We start from the raw sequence: 17960 nt of genomic DNA, 5'->3' as shown, positions 1-17960 counted from the left end.
GTACTCCGCGAGGCGGCTTGACTTTTTTCCTTCCGGGTCTAAGCGGAAGTGACGCCATGGGCCGCAACAACACAACAATAACAGCGCCGCGGTGGAAGATGTCCGTGAGGAACGGCGCGAGACTAGGAAGGTAAAAGGGCGGAGAAAGGGAGAGGGTAGACTGGGGGTTGTGCAGACTGGAGCGCCAGTTTTGGGCTAGAGGGACCTGGGTTCAAATCCCCGCTTAGCCCTTCCCATCTGCACCAGCATCCCGTCTCCCACCATGGCCAGTGGCAGCATCCGAGCGAGACTGAAGCGCCCTCGCCCGCAGTGACCCCCAGCAGCTGCTCTGCAGCAGCAAAAGCGCCTCTCTGATACTGCACGTAGGCTGTCCCCTGCATCGTAGTAACTGTAGCCATGGATTTATTGAATCCCTGTTTCGAAAGCAGTTGAAACTGATGGCCCCGCCATGAAGCAGCAAATTCCCTAAGTATGCTCTGTGCTGTCTGAGGAAGCTCGAATAATAAAAAGCTGCCTTTTGCCAGATCCGATTCCATTCGTGCTGGCAGCCTCTCTCCACAGACCCGTGCAGGGATCTTCTTCAGCAGCTGCTCCTAGATCTTTTTTAACTGGAGTTGCCAGGGATTGGATACAAAGCGTGCGCTCTGCCAAACTCACTCACGTATTTGTTTCGGTTTTCTGTCCAAAGGCTAGGAGCATCCATAATCATTCCATTAAAATCACTGAATTATGCACAATAATGTTGAAGAAGCTTTAACAGTGGTTGGTAGTGAACTCCCACTTTCGGGACCTAATCAAGCCCTCCCCGTCCCCACACAGCAAATTTTTCTGGCCCTGCATGACCCCATTTGGTAGCAATGGTAAAAAGAAATAAAGTATGCATAACACTGGGGGTGCAAACTGCCCCCTATCCAGTCATCAAAAATTGAAGGGAATGTGATTTAAAGCTTTATATGCAATAAAAAAAAATGTTTATATCGACATTTGTGTGGCTGTTTGGGGATTTTTTTATTCACAGAAGGTAGTTCTATGATAGAGGTAAATGGATCCGCATCTGCTGCTAGATCAGTAGGTGATTTGCAATAGATCAGCATGGATCTCTGATTCATAGTTGTTTAACAGTAGCAGCAACAAGATGACTCACCACCACTTAAATATATATTACAAAAATTAAAAGCACTTTTGTTCTGAAGGGTTGTGAACTTGCTTTTGTTCTGCTACTCAGAACAAATTTCTAGACTGAATTCTTTAATTCTGAGAGTAAGTTTTTTGCACCAAGTTCTGGTTAGTGGATCTTGGACCACCCCTGTTCAACACAGAATAAATAGTCACATCTGTTCAGAATGATGGACTTTATTGCATTTTTTATATATATTTGTGGCATTATAGTCAATAGCATATTACTGTTTTATGTTCAATTGCAGATGGTCGTAACCCTTGGCTGTTGAGATTTTATTTTAATTTTTTCAAGAAAACTGAAGTAAAAGCCATAAGACAACACATCGTATAACTGAGATTTGAATGATGGAATCATCTACAAATCTAGATGTTGGAGCCCAGTTAATTGTGGAAGACTGTTCTGGCAGCTATAGCCTGTCTCACATGCCAGATATTAAAGTGGAGCCTCACCTCGATTCCAGTGTTGAAGAAGGACCAGCTCAGAGTGTTGCCATGGGAATGAAATTCATTTTGCCCAATAGGTTTGATATGAATGTGTGTTCTCGGTTTGTCAAATCATTGAATGAAGAAGACAGCAAAAACATTCAGGATCAAGTGAACTCTGACCTTGAAGTGGCATCTGTATTATTTAAAGGTTGTGATTTAAAACTTATCTTTAGCTTTAACTATTACTGTTGGATAGGTGGATAAACAGGAAAATGCTATATTGGCAAAAGAATGCACACTCACATATGAATATCTAACATTTTTCTTGTTCAGCAGGCATCTTCTGTATCAGCATTTAACTGCCTGCTGAGAACTTTTCTATGCCACCAGGCTTATGACAGCAATTAATAAGAATACATTTTCCCATAATGATTAGTTGATGGCCTCTGATTTTATGTTGTTATTATATATAAATATTATTGTACAGTACTTTGTTTTTCTATGATATAGTAGTATATAAATCCTTTTATAAATAAAGTAAATTTGTAGAAGCTATTCTGAACACTACTTTTTTCTTGCTTTCTTCATGTAGCTGAGTGCAATATCCATACTTCTCCTTCTCCTGGAATTCAAGTAAGACATGTCTACACCCCATCAACTACGAAGCACTTTTCTCCCATAAAGCAGTCAACCACATTAACTAACAAGCACAGGGGAAATGAAGTTTCTACAACCCCTTTGCTTGTAAACTGTAAGTGATTCTTTGTGGAATGGTAAATTTAAGTTTTCATTTTGGGATCCTCCATTGGGATTACTACAAGAAACTGGTATTTGCATTCACTTAGCCAGTCACCCAGTCATTTATTTCTTTCTATATTGATTAGGGGTAAGATCTCTTTAACTGAAAGCAGTGACTTTGTCATTTTGGGTTGCCAAGCTTTCTTTCAAAATAGAAAAGGGCTAGGCATGTTAGTATGCTGGAATAGAAAGGCAAAAGGCACCACACATAATGTTTTTGATATTCTGTTGCCTAAGGAACATCAAGAAATTGTAAACCAATTCATCATTTGTACATTAAGCAAACCTGCATTATTTTTCATGCTAGTCATGTTGGGGGAAAAGACATGTAAGCCTTATCCTCACCCAATGAAAATTTTATTCGTGTACACTTCTGAAATTCCAAGTAAGGCATTGCTCATATACTTTCAAGACTTATCACTGTAGCCATAGGGGCTGTGTCTATCTCATTGAAAGCTGAAATTCTCAGCAAGCTGCTTTTTCTAACCCCGGTCCCACATTCTTGCCTCCTTTGGAATCAGGGTCTACACACAATCCTTCTTATTGGATGGTTGTGAAGGTAAATTAATTGTAAAGTAACTTTCTGTGCCAGAAATAGTAGCAGGCTGCATGGTTCTGTCAGCTATGTGATCATCCTCCCTGTGTTACTCTTCTCTAACAACATGCAGTCAGTATTGTAGTCCTAAATCATGGCAGTATTGCACCACAAAAGTTGATATATTTCTGCTGTTTTTGCAGCTCTTTCTGTTCACCAGCTGGCAGCTCAAGGAGAAATGCTGTATTTAGCTACACGCATAGAGCAAGGTGAGAATTTATTTGGGTCTTTTTTTCTGGCAAAAAATGATCAGCTGCTAGGTTGGGGTGGGTCCTGCAACTGGCCCTATTCACGTTTGTGCTTTATTTCATACATTTCTGTTCTGAATTTACTGTGGAAATGGTTCTGACATGTTTTTGCCTCATAGATCATGATGTCAAAACTTATATATCAGCACTGCAGAAAATTATATATATAGAAAGGTTTTATGTTTTCTAGTCACTCTTCTTTAAAAAAGAAACATAGTGCAAACCTGTTTCTTTAGTGCTGTGATGCTCTGGTTATAACTCTTATCCAAGCTATCCTGTGATATTTGTTCTTTGAATTATGCAACGTTTATTGCTCATTGGCCAAACAGGCTAATGTTGAATTACGTATCAGGGCAAGGTGCATATTTCAGATAGTAGGTGTTTGCCCTGGCCCCTTATTGTACCAAGCCTTGTCTTCATTTTTAGGGCCTATGGCATCCAGAATTTGCTTCCAAAAGTGAGTGAAGCTGAACTCATTTGTTCCTTCTTACCCACTTCTGACAGTATTCACTCCATGGCATTGCTTACTTTGCATTTCCACCATAGCAGGGATCCACAAATTGTGTCTTGGCTTAGTAGTCAGCTGTTATTTTTGTTTGCAACCAATTCCGCTCCCCTGCAGGACTCAAAAGATCGGGAAAGGGAGTCTCTCACTTTAAACTGACCTTTGAAAAGGAGCAGAGGGCAGTATTCATTGCTTTTCTGCATCCCTCTTTATCCCAGCATAGTGAGTTGAGACCAAATCCCCCCAAATATTCATAATAACTTTATTCCAGCATCGCATGGAGACAACAGGAGTGAGGTGGTTGATCTGTATGTTTTGTTAAATAGAAAATGTAATCAACCATACGGATGAAGAAGGCTTTACCCCTCTGATGTGGGCTGCAGCTCATGGGCAGATAGCAGTGGTAGAATTTCTGCTTCAAAATGTGAGTGAAAATACGTCCCGTTCCCCCCCCCCCAATGCATTTGTAGTGATAGTCAACAACTGTAGTGCTCTAAATACATCAAGAACAACGCTTGTAGCCTCTGAAGGTTGTCTGAAGACCTCTTGTGAAGCCTTACATAGATGGTAACAACGCTGTGCTATCGTTTCAATCCCAGGGTGTAATTTTCTGTCTAGACCTGGTCAACACCATGTTTTAGCCATGTTACAAAAGATTCAGAGGAGAAACACCAATACATGATTTATGCACGAAGTCTGAAGAAAAATCAGTCTGAGGGCTATTTTTTATTTTTATCGAGCCACTGTGGATGATACCCATTTCTTCCACTTACAATTCCTGGCTGAACATATGTTGCTAACTGTTCTACCTCTACAAATCCTAGGTTCTGATACCCCATGAGCAGGGGCATAGGAAGGGGGGTGCGGGGGTGCATACCTCACCGCACCGCCCCCCTGCGCCCCCGCCACTCCGGGTGCCAGAGCGGCTAGCTACACCCCTGCCCATGGGCACTGTAACAGTCTTTCTTTCCAAAGGGCATGAATGAACAAGTCCATAAGCAATGGAACTGTTTACCAGGTACAAAGAAAAGAAGCAGTAGTTTGAACTGCAACAAATCATGCTTAGGCTGTACATAAGGAAAAAAGAAGTGTAGGCAGTTGGTCTGTTGAATAAATTGTCCATGGAACTTTTGGAATCTCCTCTTCCCCATATAAAGAAGTAAATGGCTGAGCTGAGTCCAGGGTGATTTCAGTACCTAGAATCTGGACAGTATATAATTGGACACATGGGGTTCTACTCATCAGGGTTTTTGTTAATCTAACCCATAACACATGTTAAACCACTGCTTTTTCTGTCAGGGTGCAGACCCACAGATCCTTGGAAAAGGGCGAGAGAGTGCACTATCACTGGCCTGCAGTAAAGGATACACAGACATTGTCAAGATGTTGCTCGACTGCGGAGTTGATGTAAATGAATATGACTGGGTAAGCCCTTTACTGGAGCTACTGTTCACATTACAAACTCTTGGGTAGTAAAAGAAGCCAAAATATATGGACCCTTGTTCATATACAGCTTGTTTGGGTCACTGAACTGTGCAAATGAATTCTGATATTATTATTTCTTTTCATTTTTTCTTTTTCAGAATGGTGGTACACCTTTGCTCTATGCTGTGCATGGGAACCACGTAAAATGTGTCAAAATACTCTTAGGTAAGTATTATGAAGGCAGTTATTAGCCAATAAGGGCTGTAAGAACTGCAAGATGTTAGCAAATCAATAATTTGTTTCATGTTGTTTTAACTAGAGCACGGTGCTGATCCCACTATAGAGACAGACTCCGGATATAATTCCATGGATCTGGCTGTAGCCCTGGGCCATCGTAGTGGTGAGTATTCAAGCGCTTTAGGATTTACTTTTAAGGGTTGGTGCTCTTTTTTTGTATCAGCCGCTTCACCTTTTGGTGGTTCACAAAATGCACAGGCTTTTACTGTTGCTTCTGGAGAGGCCTTCTTTATCACCATTTATAGCAGTGGTAGTTTATGCAGAGCTGGGGGAAGACAGCTTAGTTCTGTGCATGCATTGCACTCTCTTCCCCCACCCCTTGATCATCTCACTGTTATCCTTTATGCTGTAGATTGATAGCTGCTTCTTTTGCTACCTAGAACTTGGTGGGGGCAGGATAGGACTAACAAATGAGCTTGCCCCTGTATGAAGAGGCGAAGTTCCATTTCTTGGTCATGCCAGAGCAGCAACAGGGAACCAGAAGGGTCAGACTGAAATGTGGCCAATGTTCTGCAGGCCACATTCCAATGGAAGTTTTTGCCTTTCCTTAATGTGCTCCTTTTGGCAGTGATCAGATAACACCAATAGTGAATGGGGCTAAAAGCATTTTACATATTCACACACACATAAACACAAACGCACACACGGATTACTATTCTGGATTACTACAAACTCTTTGCAATTTCCACTTTTTCAGCTCTCCTATTTACATCTCCAAAATAGGATAGATCACCACTTAAGAGCTGAACACTAATCATGTTTTTCCCCCCTGATTCAGTTCAACAGGTTATTGAGTCACACTTATTAACACTCCTTCAAAACATCAAAGAATAATGACATTTTCGTCATGAGACAAGACTTTGTATGTGAAGAAAAACTGGGTTTTAGGACTGATCAACATGAAAAAGACTTGATTTTTTAAAAAATCAGCACCGTGATCCCACCATTGCTGGAGGACGGCAGGTGGGGGAGACTCTCATTACTTTAGGCAGTCCTAGTTTGCCACCCAAACCAGGGATTTTGGCAGTGTCTGTTGGCCTGCACCTTTTAAGCAGTTATTGGTTGTGCAGATGGAAAAGTTAGCAGCACCAGAGCTGCAGTGTTGAGCATGGCCTGCCACCAGCAAGCCTTTCCCTTGCAGCAGTGCTGCTTTATCATACCAGAAAAAGACAGTGTACAGAATCACATGACGGGGACTGTTGTGTAAGAAACTTCCTCAGCTACATTTTTGGGCAAGACTGCTTGACGTTTGGATTCAGGAAAACTTTCTGAGGCTTTGCTCAGGCAACACTTCTCTCATTGGTAAGATTTTAACATGATTCTTGTCAAACCACATCTATCCTACTTTCAAATATTTCATGCAATATTGAATATTCTGTTTGACAAAGGAATTGTAGAGAATTTAACATCGTATAAAATAACATACCTCCTTATTCTTCATAATCTATTAAAAGCCTACTTGGAGCACTACATTAGTGCATATGCTACTGAAATGAGTCAGGCTGGTGCTAGGGAATGCAGCATATGTATTAAAATTTGCAGTTAAGAACCGACTAGGTACTCTTAGGTGAGGGTAGAAAGGCTTTCTCCGATTGTACTCTACAATCAGCTTGTATATCAACCCATAGATGTAACTGGACTTCAATATACGTTACTTGTTTGCTGGTGAATGGCAGAGGAGGGTCTAAAGAGTTTCATCCCATTTGTACCCTGCTTCCTTTCTGTGCTGGCTCATGCTCAAATTCCACCCAAGTCATCTGAAAATAAATCCCCCAGTTAGCTAGTTTACTTGGAGCTGAAAGTTGTTCTGTAAGTAGTGAAGTTCTTTCAGGGTTATACTTAAGAATACAAGTGAGTAAATTTCCTGTTTGGATGTTTTGTTTTGTTTTAATTTGATTTTAAAAATAAATATCAGCTAACAGCGAGAAATGTTTTTCAGTACTTTTCTCCAATATGCTGGATTTCTATGAACCAGTATTTTTTTTTTTACATGAGAGAGGTTTGAATCATGTCCCTTTAATTCTGAAATGGTTAGATTCCATGAAAAACCTGTTTTCTGAGCATATAGGGCAGATCTTAAAACTGTGAGTGGAGAATGTAGTCTGGTACCTTCACACAAACAAGATAAACCTTTTAACAGGCTTTCTGAAAGGCTGAGAACCACAAACTTCGACATGATCCTCTGCTACAGGTCAAGACTTGTACCCAAAATGTAGACAAGTAAATGGTACTTGTCTTGCATTATGACTTTGTCATACCCAAAGAGCCAAGACATTCAAATGGTCAATACTGTGAACTTGTGATTACTGAGAATTTTGCACAGATTACCATGAAATGTTGTATAAATGTAAATAAACCGTTCCCCTTTCACCCAGTGTACCTAAAAGTTCTCTGAAACAGCAATGTGACTATCTTCAGCTCCTATGCTTGCCTAAATAAGGTTGAAATGTCTAAGAGTGAACTGTAAATGTATTTAAATGAAAGTTAGGTAGTACAATGTGCTCAAAGCCTAAGAGTTAGAATAATAATTAAAACAAATATTTATTTCCAAGTAAAAGTGTTTCAGACTTGGTATAAGGCAGATTGTGAACAGGGCATCCTTTATTACACGGAACCATTATTCTTCAGTTAAAGAACAAAAAAGCCCCTGTAGAAGTAACAATGTTTTATTATAAAGTTAAAAGCATTTAGCATCTGTTTAAAATGCATGTTTCCAGTAATGAAAATAAACATTTTTCTCTGAGGGGTAATTGTGCAATTCTGAACATGCAATAGGTTCCCTGTTCTCAAGAATCTGATTAGCCAAAGCAGACTATTTAAATTCCTCCATCCCCCCCCCCATGGACCTATGCAAGTGTACCCCTCTATAAATGATGTCTTTGATGCACTATGTATTAGGATGCGCCTGCCAAGTTTTTGCTCAAGCTGCTCAGCTAAACTCTTGTTTTGATCTTGTAAAGTTGTGTCTTAGGTGTTATTACCTATTTTGAGAGTTGCAAGTTCTTCATATAGTGCAAATAAACTGTTCTTAAATGAAATTGTTTACCTTGATTTCTTCTTGAGCATGCTAAATGAAAAACACACATGGTTTTTCCTCTGTAACTGTCAATGGTTGCATTTTACGCAACATTAGGCTTGGGGTGTCCCATGCATGTTTTATATAGCTTAAAGGTCAGATGAGTCCACCCCAGGGGTCATAATTTGGCCTATATGGCCATTCCCCCCCCCCCCATCATATCCTCCTGCCTCTACATCTGACTTAAACTGTGGGGCAGGTAAAGCTGCAACTGCAAAAGGAACAACTGGGACCCCCTTAAGAGTTTACTCTGAATTGTTCCTTTGCAAGCAGGGCTTGCATTCAGTGCATTTTGCATTTGGCTGCCGTAACTGGCTGTTCTTGGGAGCTCTCTGTCAGTACTGAATTTATTTTTAAGAAATATGAGTGCACTTAAACATGCACATCTGATTCCTTTGAAACTGAAGCACCCACTGGGTTGTTTATTCCAGTAGGAAACAAATCCTGGGGCAATTTAGGCTTATGTCTGAATAATCAGTGCTCATGCTGTTTTTCCCCAACCAGCCATGATGCAGAGGTCAGAATAAACCATAGCTTCAACTCATGGCTTGTTTGGAGGGGAATAAAACTACAAGCACTGCTTTGGCTGCAACAGCTTGTTACTCTCCTGGAGCAAGGAGTATGGGTTTGAGAAGAACTAGACAGCAGCAAACAGCTCAGGCAAACTAATTAACCACTTAATACTGGGCATAGCCATGGCCAATATCAGCAGGGTAGGTTTTGTAGAATATTACTTAACTGGCAGTTATACCATTTTCACATTTCCATTGACATTTTAATATGCTCTTGCTTGTTGAAGATAATTGACATGTACTGCTTTTCCATGGGATATTCTTCATGTGTTCATCCTTATGGTGTATGCAAGTCATTCAATTTATCCCTATAAGTGGCATGACTGTTATTTAAGACAGTATACAGATAGGATCATAGGCTGGTATATAATGGTGCAAGTCCATTAAGAGAAGGAATACACCAGAACAGGGTTGAGAAGCAATTTTGACAAATCCCCATATCACTACCTATTATTATTATTAATTATTATTATTATTATTAGAATTTTATTAGAATATTATTATTATTAGAATTTATATACCACCCTATACCCAGAGCTCTCAGGGCCTAGATCTGGCCCTAGATCTATTGCCAAAGTTAGGAGATCCACTGAGGCAGATTTACCTATTATACACAATTGGATACCACCTTTTGTGTAAACTGCTTTAAAATGAAGGGAGCGGAATAAACAAAAAAAATTGTCCCTACTCCATCTGATAAAGGGGGTTTTAGCACCAGGGTGTTGTTTTTTTGTCCAAGTGCCACAGCCTGGCTAACTAGACCACAGTAACTTACTTGTTCTGCTGAAAAAAATCAAGATCAGTTTCTAAGGTACAGGAGCCTAACTTGCATGGCACAGGTGCTCACTAGTAGCTCCTACTGTATGTATTTGCAGTTCAGACACAAGAGAAGTTATTCAAATTTTTTTTCTATAAGGAGCAGTGAGTATTCTCCAGAGGCTCACAAAACCAGATTCCAGTTCTACCTTGCAGAAAAAGCAAAATGAATCTAACTCCATTTCTGTTTTAACAAGCCACCTGCTGCAAGAGCAGCAGTCACTTTACAGCAGGGCAAGCTACCCTGTGGTCCTCCAGATGGTGCTGGAGCAAGACTGCCATCATCCCGAGCACTGGCTACACTGGCCAAGGCTGATGAAAGCAGGAGTCCAACAGCATCAGAGGCCAGAGGTTAGCCACCCTTCATTTCCAGCTACTACCTTGTTGGTAACATTTAACTCAAACTTGACACTCAGGTGCTGCCTTTACGGTTTAAACAAGGGAAGGAGGAGCTGGAATAGGCAATTGTTCATATAATTTGACACTGCCAGTTACATTGGCATTAAACTGCAAATAAAGTTTGCTATTTATTTCCACACTCAAAGCAATGCGGCTCCCTCTAATAGAATTAACAATATGTTGCCCATTTTTTAAAGTGACACAATTAAGTTTCCTAAGATTACACAATTGTTCTCTGCATGTGTGTACTGTAGAAGTCAACCTGAACAAATTATTTTGTTGTGACACAGAGCTTCTTGTGCACTTTGTGAACATTATTGTTGCTTCTGATAAGGACAAATTATAGAGGTTAGACAGGGAACTCTTGTCATATGAATAAGAGAGTTCCTAAAGTAAATCAGAAAGGTAGGGTCCTGTGTCAATTAACTATTCTAAGCCAGTCTTCATGCCTGTAACTAATGGAATGCTATCTGCCAGCCTATTGTCAGAACTATTAATGCTTTTACCTCTGACAATCTGGTTATGTTTCTGCCAGTGACCTGTATTTGATCTAGGCTAGATTTGGACCACTCTCCTTTATTTGCCTTCTTCTGACATTAAACATACTTCACTTTTGAGCTCCGCTTGTACTACATATGCTGGCATATGTATCCATCACTGAAAATTATACAAAGCAAAACAGAAATGGGGATAGAAGAACTTGGAATATTATGGTTATTCAGTAAATTAGTAACACTTTCTGATTAGGTTTAAGCCAAGGTGTTCAATTTCACATAAGAATTTTAAATAAATACAATCTTATCTATGTACAAAATACTACTAAAAGTATTTGCCTAAACATTTAGTCTTTATTAGCATTTTTATGTAGTACTTTTCAATTTTGTGTATTTTCAACCCAGCCATGAATAATTAAATGCTCCGTGCACTAGCAATAACTGAAGAGAGCTGCAATTTGAAGGAGTTTCCAATTAGAGATCTTAGACTTCTTAAGATCAGTACAAAAATGTTACAAATAAAAAGTCACAATATAAAATAGCAGCTCCATGTAATGTTCAAGTTTAACTCAAAGTGACAGTTCAGTTTGCTTCGTTCTTTGATGCCTCATCAAAGTTCTCCACAAGATCTGAAAAGGAGAGTTAACAACAGTCAGGCTTTTAACATGCAAAGAATCAGCACTGCGATTTTCAAATCTTTCATCCTAAAATCCAGAGTTTGCTGAATTATAAACAAGTTATCTACCACAGAACATTAAGCATTAAAGCCTACTGGACAAGAACCCAACTATAGCTATCTGTAACCTTCCAGTTATTTTCTGCAATCTCTTCATTACTTTGTTCATTCCTCACACTCATTACTTTTGTAAGAAAATAAATGTATAGTTTTTACCTGGAACCTCATCGTCATCTTCCTCACCAGTAGCAAGAGGTGCTTTTCCATCCACAGCTGTAATCACAAGCAGATTGACACAAATGAGACATTTCCAGACCAGGCTTTTCCAAAACTAGCCAAATTTGCAGCAAAACACAGGAACTGATTACAATCCTGTGCCCACTTACTTGGGAGCAAGTCCCACTGAACTCAGCATGACTTATTTCTAATTATCTTGGCTTCTACTGCATGTGCTTCATCCCTAAGTACCCACTCTAGAATATCGTCCTCATCAACCACTCCCTTCCACAGTAGTCCACAGCCTTTGTTGTTTGCTAGAATACAGCCTAAGCAGAGGACCCCAAAAAGCTTTCTGACAAAGCAGAAACAAGCAGTCAAACTTCAGTCATGAAGAGGTTCCTTCAAGCAAGAAGAGGCATTAAGTCCCATATCCATCCCTTTGAGAACTCATTCTCATATTCAGGGAAGTAACAAATCAAATGTTTTTGAAGAATAGCCACTTCAATCTAAGATACTTTGAAGCACAGAACGAAGAGTACCCCATGCACCAATTGTTTCTAAATATAACAGCTGAAAATATATTTTGCTTAAACATGACCTGTCCTAGCTACATGCACATATAGGTACTAATTTGCCAATTTAGCCATGGTTAAGCTTCTCAGTACTTGTTCAGGTGTTTCCCGATGGGACTGGCAGAAAACAGTTTTTTTCTACCCACCCCAAGCAAGTGGGATTTTCCTCTAATGCTAGAAAATAAAACCCTTTCAATTGAGGAGGGATCCACTTCATGGTACAATCCTCTGTGGAAGGTTATATAAAGGACAACATCTGAACAGGTTCTCTATTTCATAAACTTCAGGTAGCCAATGTGAGAACTGCATTTCCCAAACTTGGGTCTCCAGCTGGTTTTGGATGACAATTCCAATCACCCTTAACCACTGGTCCTGCTAGCTAGGGGTGATGGGAGTTGTAGTCCAAAAACAGCTGAAGACCCAAATTTGGGAAACACTTTTTTACACCAATAATATCCTTCTTAGTATAATTCAGGGCTATGACTCTATGACTAAGCAGCTTTGATATCATGTCTTGTTTCTGAAAAGCAACTTGCTGTCCCAACCACCAGCAACAGCAGCACACACACATCAAATGAAATTAGATGGGCTGATATTGTCTCAGTGACTTCGCTAAGAGAGGTCACTCCTGTGGACACCCAAAGCCAAAAAGAACATTATAAAGCAAGCAAGCAAGCAAACAAACACACACACACACACACACACACACACACACACACACTGCAAGCCCCATGTTGGTGCAAGAATTTTAATTCTCAGAGTCTTCCAAGTTCTACTCACGTTGTTTGGGCAGAGCCTCTGCTAGTCTCCTCAAGCTGGTCAGACTGTCAGCACCAAGCTGGTTTAAGATGCTAGGCAGCATTTCAGTCAGCTGCTTTGTCTCAGCATGGCCTGTGATTGTGAAAGTGTTAGCTGCTAAAGATGCTTGAACTTTAGGGTTGTTGAAGTGGATGACAGTGCCCTGGTTGGTAAACATGTTCACCTGCAAAACAACACAATTTTTTCTGAGCAAGCAAACTTTTGCAATCACAATGAACTTTAATACGAAAACTACAGTGATAATATCCTCAAATTAGTTAAAACCAGTACTTCTCAGAAAAAAGAATTTATGAAAGCATCATAAAAACAAAAAAAGTAGTTACCTCTTCAATACCAGAGATGTTATTTACTCCAAGTTTCTTTAATGAAAACTGAAGCTTCTTGTCATCTGCTGTTGCTGTTCTGTGAACCACCTTCTTCTTTCTACGGGCAGTACCCTATGAATAAGGAGACTGAATGTTAAGTCTTCTCAAAATGTACGAATTCCAAGTAGCAAAATGGCATGCAACTCTATTCTATTCCTGGCTGTAACTTAATAAAAATGTCTATTTCAGAAGCTAGGTAACGATACCAAACTGGCTACTAAAGAGAAGTGAGTGACCACTATTGAACTAATTTCTGTTCGCAGGAATTATGAAAACAAGGCCTGAAGTAGATATTTGTCTGGTGGCCTCTGGCAAGCAAGAATCTACCCCCAGAAAGCAGGCAGAGTAGCTTTCAAACACTCAAGAGTCACTTACTATTTTCTCAAGCAAGCAACATCCTACAAACGAGCAGCACAAGTATATTTAGGCAGATACCTAAAAAAATATTTCTTGGGTAGCAATTATTTCTACGGATTTCGCTGCAACACCAAATTAAGATTAGAGTTTTGTTTTTCATTTTTGATCATTTACTTTAATCTGAATAATTTATCTGAGCAAATGTCTGGCTGGAGGGGGAACACAAACATTCTCCAGAGAAAAAAAGAATTAAGCATAACCATTGCCACACACTCTAGGTTTGTTTGTTTGTTTACTAACAATAGAATGCGTCTCATATACCACAGTCCAGAATTAGAAGAGACAAATGTCAGCACAAGTCATCTTCAGGAACTTTTATGAAAATTTTCAAGAAGTTACATCTAAGGTAAAGTTATGTTGCCCATAAATATTTGCCAGGACAGGTTGTAGTGTTTACTAGCTAAGCAAATACAGGTTAACTGTTAAGAATAAAATAGTAATTATTAGCAGTTCAACTACTATGGCTTTGCTATAGCTAATAAAAATTTTGGAAATGTTTATGTTAGTGCAAGCATATGAAAACAGAAATTACTTTAAATAGAACAAAACCAACAAGATCTGTAGGTTGATGCATTTTTAAGCCTCACAATAGTAATTACTTGTACTATATTTTAAAGGCTAAGCTTGTTTTACTTCAATTACATTGACAGACACCTTAAAGTAGTTAGCATAATGAAAATTATAGGTTCCAGCAGTAAGGCACTTATGTTCGGACCTGAAATTCCACTGGCTCCACCTTGATTAAAGATAGGTTTCTGATGCAACTTGTACATAATAAAAGCTGACAAAAGTATTAGGTAAAAAACTGGTGGCTGTATATACATTAGGTAGTTTAAACCTTTACAGCAGAATCCTAAGCATGTTTCCTCGAAAGCCAAGTCTGAGTTCAGTCTCAAGCCATGTGTTTCATGCCTTGTAAATTACAGGAAATTTTGCTATTACACAAAATCCTACGGCAACCCTACACCATGAGTAAAAGCATTTTCATCTGCCAGCCTTTTACCAAACTATCAGCATCGATATTTGAACACAGTTACATTCTTTGTGCTCATTCAGGCATTAATAATATTGTGAAGAGTGTACATTAGAAGAGCTATTATGTTTAAAGTCAGCTAACTAATAAATCATTTAAGCACTAGTTATTTTGTTACTTATTACCACCCTCCCTAGGGAAAACAGCTTCTTCCATCTCTTTTTGTTATCTTTACAAGCATCCTTCGATACAGTTTAGACTAAGGGATGGTAAGTGGCCCAGATGCACCCAGTGAGCTTCACAGCTGTGTAAAAAATTAATATATGTCTCTCTGGCTCAAGTCCTGCATGCTAGCCATTACTCTACATTAATTCATCAACAGTGTTATGAGTTTGGGGTGGAGGGAAGTAGCTGAGTTCCTGTATGTGAGATCCTTCTCTAAACCCTAGATCCAGCAAGTGCTGAAATATAAACCAGGTTAGCTTCCTGTGTTGAGGCAAGCACCTGAGTGATGTGTCATTAAGAGAACAAAGGAAATGAGGCTCCGTGTGAGACAACAAATGGGTGGGGCCCCACTGTCAACTCAGATAGTTAGAAGGGCAAAGCTTGAGTTGCGAGTTTGCAGAGATGTGACCTACAGGAAAAAGCAGCTAGCTAGCTAGAGAGAGTCAGAGAGCAATGTCTGATGACTGTTTTAACTCCAAGGTGAAGCTATGGGAGAAACATGACTCCTTTGGATTGCTGATGCTGTTAACCTCTTCATCATAGGGTGTCAGTCAGTCTGTATACATGTGTAAAAAAACCATATATCATAAAGATGCCACAGTCTCCGCTCTGCGCCCCAGTTCCAAAAGAAAAAACAGACCCTCAGTAAGTGCCTGGAACCCCTGAAATCTCTAGGAGATTGGGGTGGGATGCAACTATATTACGTACGCCTAAATTCAGGTATAACCTCCTCTTCCCCTCCAAACAACAACAAAATCCTAATTGTCTTCTTCAAAATACAGGCTACAGAAAAACTGTAAAAACATAAATGCAGCGTTGCTAGACAATAATAATAATAATAATAAAGGCCTGTACAAGTACTGTAAAATGCAGCAGCCGCAGCCAAGGTGAAAGGAAAAACGAATTTTGGAGACGCAGCGAAGATGAAGGGAGGCCACCTTACCTTCCCACCGATGCGCACTTGAGCTTGCAGCTTAGCTAGTTTTTCTTGATTCATGATAGTTTCTTTCATCTAAGAGAAGAAGAGAAGAGACGTGAGGCGATTAGGCGGGCGACACCCAAGCAAAGAGGGCAGAGAGGGCCCGATGAGCCCGGGTGGCGGGCGGCGCCCCCAAAGCCTCCTCGCCCTCTTGGGCCCAGGCGAGGGAAGAGAGGCCTCGCCTCACCCTCGGCCGGGCTCCGGCCGTGAGGAGCTTTCTGAAGTGAGGAAGGCAGCCTGCGCCACCACGAGGAACGGCCTTCAAGCCAGAGGAGCCGCTAGGCCGAAAGGGGACCCAAGACACACCCCCCGGAGGCCTGGAGAGAGACGGGCGCACGCAGAACCCAGGGCCCGCGGCTTCTTCCCGGCTCCAAGGCCTCAGAGGGCTCCTACCAGGCGCACCTGCGGCCGCTGCTCCCCCCTTCGCCGCCTCCAGGCCTGCCTATCTCCCTTCCCCCACCTCCCTCGGGTGCCTCTTCCTTTGTACCTTCTCAGAAGGAAGCGGCCCGAGCTGGGCAGGGCGAGGAGCTGAAGGGCTGCGGCCGGGAAAGCGCGGAGCTTGACGCGCGCACGCGGAAAGGGACGAAGATGGCCGCCGGAAAGGAAAACAGGAGGCGGCGGCGGCGGCGCCGTCGTGACGAAAGCAAGACGTCCTTACGCGCTCGCGCACGAACAACCCCCAACGTTCGATGCGCATCCTCCGGAGTCTGAGCTTTAGCGCGCGTGCGCGAGCGTAGTTAGCGCTCCTCGCCTTCAGGAGGGAGCAGGCAGGCAGGGCGGTGTGGCGCGTGGTTCCCGGGGGCCAGAAGGAAGCGAAGGTCCTGGTCGTGGCTCAGCTTGGCCGTGGATTGCCACGCCGCCCAGCAAAACAGCGACTGGTCGTGGCATATCGTGGTGTTAAACAGATTGGATCAAAGAGCTTCTATGAATGGTTGCAATCTTTGGATTTGAAAAACAGTTAAATTTATCTTTTCAAAGATTCCTTGACGATATCTGATGGGTGCTTATTTTTGCAGTATATGTTTCATTGCAGATATTTTGTATGTGTGTTTTAAATTCTGTTTCCCCTCTGATTATTTGCAGAGGAGCATGATTGAGTTGTTCTTGGTTGGTTGGTTTTTATTAAGTATTTTGTGATTTTTATCCTGTGGACTGCCCTGAGACCTGTAGGTACAGTATAGGGTGGCATATAAATTTAATAAATAAACAAATTACTACTACTACTACTAGGAAAACCAGGGAAACTGGTCACCTAGCCTACCTATTTATGGTGAAGGCCATCTAGTTCTTATTGAGAGGTTTCTGTGTTAATAGAGCGCAATTGAAGTATTTACATAATTAACTTTGTCTACTTTTCTGTTTTATATATCTATATAGTTTAATGCCTTTACTACAGCAGGGTTCAGAATGCTCCAGAATTAATACATTCGTTTATCCTCCAGGAAACACAAGGCATTTGCACAGGCATTTTTTTCAGCCAGAACTCACTGGAACTCAGTTACAGCACCACTCAGGTGGGCACCATTGCCCATTATAAGAGCACAAGGGTTCCGGCAGCACCTCTTTTTCTTGGAAAATAGGCCTGGCATTGCATATGGTTCCTACCCTGCCCATTTAACCCTCACAGCAATCCTGTGAGGGTGGGTTAGGCTAGGCTGAGGCAGAACGACTCGTCCTGTATTGCTCACTCAGCTTCATAGCCTAGTGGGGATTTGAACCTGAGTCCTGTGGCATCTGAGGTGCCTTGGATAGTTGTAATGTCTTTGGTGTCTCATATATCACCACCTTGAGTTAGAATTCCATTCCTGTGGTAGACTGATTCACACCACACAGACCTAAGTTGCAATAAATGAAAATGATTGTTGGCATCATCATCAGGAGCTTT

At 41.1% G+C, this 17960-nt stretch overlaps 2 protein-coding genes across 4 annotated transcripts; one reads left to right on the top strand and one right to left on the bottom strand.

Moving 5' to 3' along the window:
• The first annotated feature begins 2 nt into the window (after positions 1-2).
• ANKRA2 (ankyrin repeat family A member 2) lies at positions 3-16654 on the top strand. 3 transcript variants are annotated; one of them, XM_028749570.2, is made up of 9 exons: positions 3-130; positions 1425-1813; positions 2198-2356; positions 3142-3207; positions 4078-4175; positions 5051-5176; positions 5335-5401; positions 5496-5576; positions 13745-16654. In XM_028749570.2, the coding sequence occupies exons 2-9, from the start codon at positions 1522-1524 to the stop codon at positions 13828-13830; spliced, it is 975 nt and encodes a 324-aa protein (XP_028605403.1). In that variant the 5' UTR covers positions 3-130; positions 1425-1521; the 3' UTR covers positions 13831-16654. The 3 variants fall into 3 exon arrangements, with proteins under 3 accessions (XP_028605403.1, XP_028605405.2, XP_028605404.1); XM_028749572.2 differs by lacking the exon at positions 13745-16654 and adding an exon at positions 5854-6227 and having other exon boundaries at positions 4-130; XM_028749571.2 differs by lacking the exon at positions 13745-16654 and adding an exon at positions 6252-8511 and having other exon boundaries at positions 5-130.
• BTF3 (basic transcription factor 3) lies at positions 11165-16695 on the bottom strand. Its single transcript, XM_028749573.2, has 6 exons — positions 16563-16695; positions 16040-16108; positions 13440-13553; positions 13078-13279; positions 11723-11779; positions 11165-11459 (listed from the first exon to the last, which is right to left on the bottom strand). The coding sequence occupies exons 2-6, from the start codon at positions 16106-16108 to the stop codon at positions 11413-11415; spliced, it is 489 nt and encodes a 162-aa protein (XP_028605406.1). The 5' UTR covers positions 16563-16695; the 3' UTR covers positions 11165-11412.
• Positions 16696-17960: the final 1265 nt, after the last annotated feature.

Source organism: Podarcis muralis, chromosome 11 (genome assembly GCF_964188315.1).
Source record: "Podarcis muralis chromosome 11, rPodMur119.hap1.1, whole genome shotgun sequence".
NCBI classification, from domain to species: domain Eukaryota; kingdom Metazoa; phylum Chordata; class Lepidosauria; order Squamata; family Lacertidae; genus Podarcis; species Podarcis muralis.
The sequence above is the reverse complement of the archived record's forward strand: the minus strand, read 5'-3'. Positions and strand labels throughout refer to the sequence as shown.